Source organism: Aethalodelphis obliquidens, unplaced genomic scaffold (genome assembly GCF_003676395.1).
Source record: "Aethalodelphis obliquidens isolate GAN/ISIS:26980383/991018 unplaced genomic scaffold, ASM367639v1 scaffold475, whole genome shotgun sequence".
Classification (NCBI taxonomy): Eukaryota; Metazoa; Chordata; class Mammalia; order Artiodactyla; family Delphinidae; genus Aethalodelphis; species Aethalodelphis obliquidens.
Window position 1 is genome coordinate 9,109 of NW_020838389.1, and position 3,721 is coordinate 12,829.

The following is a 3,721-nucleotide window of genomic DNA, read 5'->3' on the forward strand; positions in this document are numbered from 1 at the left end:
ACTTCAGAAGAGGATCTGATACCCACTACCCCTAAAAGAGCAAGACACATTATAAGGTGAAAATTACTTGCTTTTATTTATTGTGAAAACAACTTTATGAAATGATTTGCAATGCAAAACGTGGAAAACTGCTTTGAATAAGTGGGACAATAGCTACAGCATGGGAAAACATATGTAAACAAACTTCACTGCCACCAAACTAGACTCTACTAATTTATCTCAGATGGCATCACAGAGTAGCAATGGCAGCTTCTGGTAAACAGAGAAACAGCAGCAAAGTCCTGCAGTGAAGCTGTGATTAATTACTAAACTGAACTGTTCACTAATCCTACAACTTCCCTGCATTTATCTGTCTATACATTCCTACTTACTACAGGACAAACACCCACCAAAGTGGTTCCAAAAGACAAATGAGATAGAAATTCACAGTTATCTTTGTCTACAAGACAAATCCAATAGAAGGCAGTGGAGGAAACTGGGAACTACTGCAAAGTTTTACTATCTAGTCCAGGTGATGAAAACAAAGTTTTTCTTTCAGGCTGACCACTGTCAGGAATGAAATTAAGTATCAAAACTCTCCTCACTTCTCTAGGAGTGATTCTAGCTCTTCTTGCAAAGAGCTGAGCTGCTCCTTTTCTCGGTCTTCCTTTTGTTTCAGTTCATCCAGCACAGCCTGAAATCTGTTCTTGAGAGCCAGGTTTTCCACTTTCAGGATGAGATCCTCCTGTCGCTTTGCCCTGTCCTGGGTCTCTTGGAGCTTGCCTTTCATGTTATCAATCTGTTTCTGAATTCCCATAACCAGCTGATTAGTTCCCTCGTCTTCTTGGTGGTGTTCATCTGACTCATTTAGCTTGTCCTGTAGCTGCCTTTCCAGATCTTCCTCAGTGTCAATGATGTTTATGTCTTCTTCATCTTGATGCTGTGTCTCATCTTCATCTTCACTGCTGCTGCTAAGGTCATTGAATATCTCCCGAAGCTCATCATGTTCTAATGAGTCACGGCCCTGCCTGTGGCCAGACATGCCTGGGGAAGAGATATCAAGGCCTTGGTTTTCTGCTTCTTTTGTTTCATCTTCAGCAATTATTTCCCAACGGGTACTGACAGCTTCAGCATCTGTGCTCAGCAACCGCTTTACTTCTTTTTCCACATCTGGAGACTCAATATACTTCTTCTTTGCTGTCTTACGGAACCTTCTCTTTCTGACATTTTTTAGAGGCAGAGTAATTCCATGGTTCCATACAAACTTTTTCTCTTTGTCCTTATCCTTTTTCTTGCTTGCTTTGGGATCAGCAGTGGCAACTGGTTCCTCAACAGGAGGATAGAGATCACCGTCAACTGTAGCAACAAGCATCTGAGAGATATCAGCTGTCTTGTAAAAGGTTTTTTTATCAATGGTTTTCAAACTTTCCATAACACATGGCAGATCTACCAATTTTGACGCCAATGGGACCCGGTCCACTCTGACAATTCCATGACGCCCATCAGGGTGTAACTCAATTGTCAGTCTGTCCTTCAGGTTGACATGACCAGACTGTACCGCCCGCCTCACGGTAGAGGCATACTCCAGAGGTAGGCGTAAGATAAACTGGCTCTCTAGTTCGTGAGGAGCATCATCTTTGCTCTTACTCATCTTTATTTCTTTGTGACTCACTTTTTCTCTATTAACCACTTGTTGCACTAAAAAATTTCAGCTATTTCAACAGAAAGACCAGTTCTTTATAAATTGAAGTCTTTAATTACAAAGAGTTCTAGGTAGAACAGCAACAAAGCGTCTATTCTGAATTAAGCCCCAAATCTTTGTAAATATGCTGTAACAATACCAGTCGTTACGGACGCATTGCCTTACTCAGGTCCATTTAAATCTATGAGCTGCAATGCCACGTTCCAACCTCTAGATGCCGCTGCAGGACAACGCAGGGAAAGCAAATGGCGGCTCCCACGGAATGATTTTCGGCACAGAAAGTAAGGCTCAGCAGATACTCCCAATCCACAAACTCTCCAGGAACAAAGATACGCAAAAAGCGGGGTGTAGTGAGCTGTCTTCGCCTCGGGTACTTACAATCCAGTGACGATTATAAGTCCAGTTTCTCCGGACAGGCGCGAGCGGAAAAGGAAGCCACTCAGAGCAAGGTGGCCGGGAGCCGAGCGTCTCCTTCCGAATTCCTTTATTCTTCCCGGCACCTGGCAAAGCGATCCGCTGATTATCGGTGAAATGGCGGAGGACGGGCAACGCGAAATCTCGCCAAAAACCGCAGCTCCAAACGCCAGATTCTGCAACTCCGCAGCTCAGCGGGCCTCCGTCCGTTAACGGCCGACCTAGCCGAGAAAAGACAGCTACGTCACCACACGGAACGGGAAGCTGCTGTGAGTCGCAACACGCCTCGGGCGGAAGTGCGGGCTGCCCCAGCGCGCGCAGGCGCAACGCCCGAATACGCGCTCCGGCGTGTCTTGTCGTCTCGCGAGAACTTGGCCTTAACGGGATAAAGACTTTGTTTTAAAGACCTGTTGATTTAGGCTTTCCCTGGTGGCGCAGTGGTTGGGAGTCCGCCTGCCGATTCAGACACGCGGGTTCGTGCCCCAGTCCGGGAGGATCCTGCGTGCCGCGGAGCGGTTGGGCTCCTGAACCGTGGCCGGTGGGCCTGCGCGTCTGGAGCCTGTGCTCCACAACGGGAGAGGCCACAGCACTGAGAGGCCTGCGTAACGCAAAAAAAAAAAAAAAAAGATGTTGGTTTTTAAAAGTAACGGTTCTAAGAAGGATATAGATTCTCCCGCCCGCCTCCGCTAAGCCAGGGCTTTTACCGGATATCTGTGGGGCCAGATACCTCCTAGGCTTCCGCGTGATTGCCGGAGATAGGGCGTCCGTGCGGAAATGGTGTTTGTTTCTTGAAACATCTCGGCATCTCCACAGGCTATATTCAATCTGGAGCCGATAAAAGAACTCTATAACTAACCATACCGTGGATTTTAAAGTATCCAAGTCAGTGGAGTGAGGACGTGCAGCCTACTATAATTCTAAGTCTGTGTTTGTTGATTATGAAGATGGCCGTAGGGGGCCCGTGACTCGGTCTTTTTCTGTTTTGAAGACCCCCTGAGGGAACAAGGGTGATTCCTCTTTTTTCTTTTCTTTTTTTATACAGCAATTTCTTATTAGTCATCCATTTTATACATATTAGTGTATACATGTCAATCCCAATCTCCCAGTTCATCCCCGCCCTCCCCTCCCCTGCCACTTCCCCCCCTTGGTGTCCATACGTTTGTTGTCTGCATCTGTGTCTCAATTTCTGCCCTGCAAACCGGTTCATCTGTACCATTTTTCTAGGTTCCACATATATGCGTTAATATACGATATTTGTTTTTCTCTTTCTGACTTCACTCTGTGTGAGTCTCTAGATCCATCCACGTCTCTATAGGTGACCCAATTTCGTTCCTTTTTATGGCTGAGTAGTGATTCCTCTTTTTAATGTGTTTGACGTAAATATAAATGTAAACAGAGAAGGTCGTGTTCTTCTGGAGGCCCACGTTCATTTAGGACAGTTGGCTGAAAGACGAATAGTCTGATTAAAGTAGAATATAATTGAAGTATTACTTCCTTCTACTCATTTGCCAGTAATTTTTAAATTAGTTTGGAATTTTAAAAAATCCACCTCTACTGTTTGGATAACTTTTCTGCTTGCCTCTTCTTTAGGTGGTCAAGTATTCTTCAACATGTATTTATAGTACT

The 3,721-nt window shown here is 45.2% G+C and overlaps 1 protein-coding gene across 1 annotated transcript; it reads right to left on the bottom strand.

Moving 5' to 3' along the window:
• Positions 1-52: 52 nt before the first annotated feature.
• TAF7 (TATA-box binding protein associated factor 7) lies at positions 53-2,352 on the bottom strand. Its single transcript, XM_027100146.1, has one exon. It carries the CDS (start codon positions 1,628-1,630, stop codon positions 581-583), a length of 1,050 nt encoding a protein of 349 aa, XP_026955947.1. The 5' UTR covers positions 1,631-2,352; the 3' UTR covers positions 53-580.
• Positions 2,353-3,721: the final 1,369 nt, after the last annotated feature.

Excerpts from the sequence above, each read along its gene's own strand:
- TAF7 (XM_027100146.1), bottom strand. The coding sequence starts at position 1,630 with ATGAGTAAGAGCAAAGATGATGCTCCTCACGAACTAGAGAGCCAGTTT.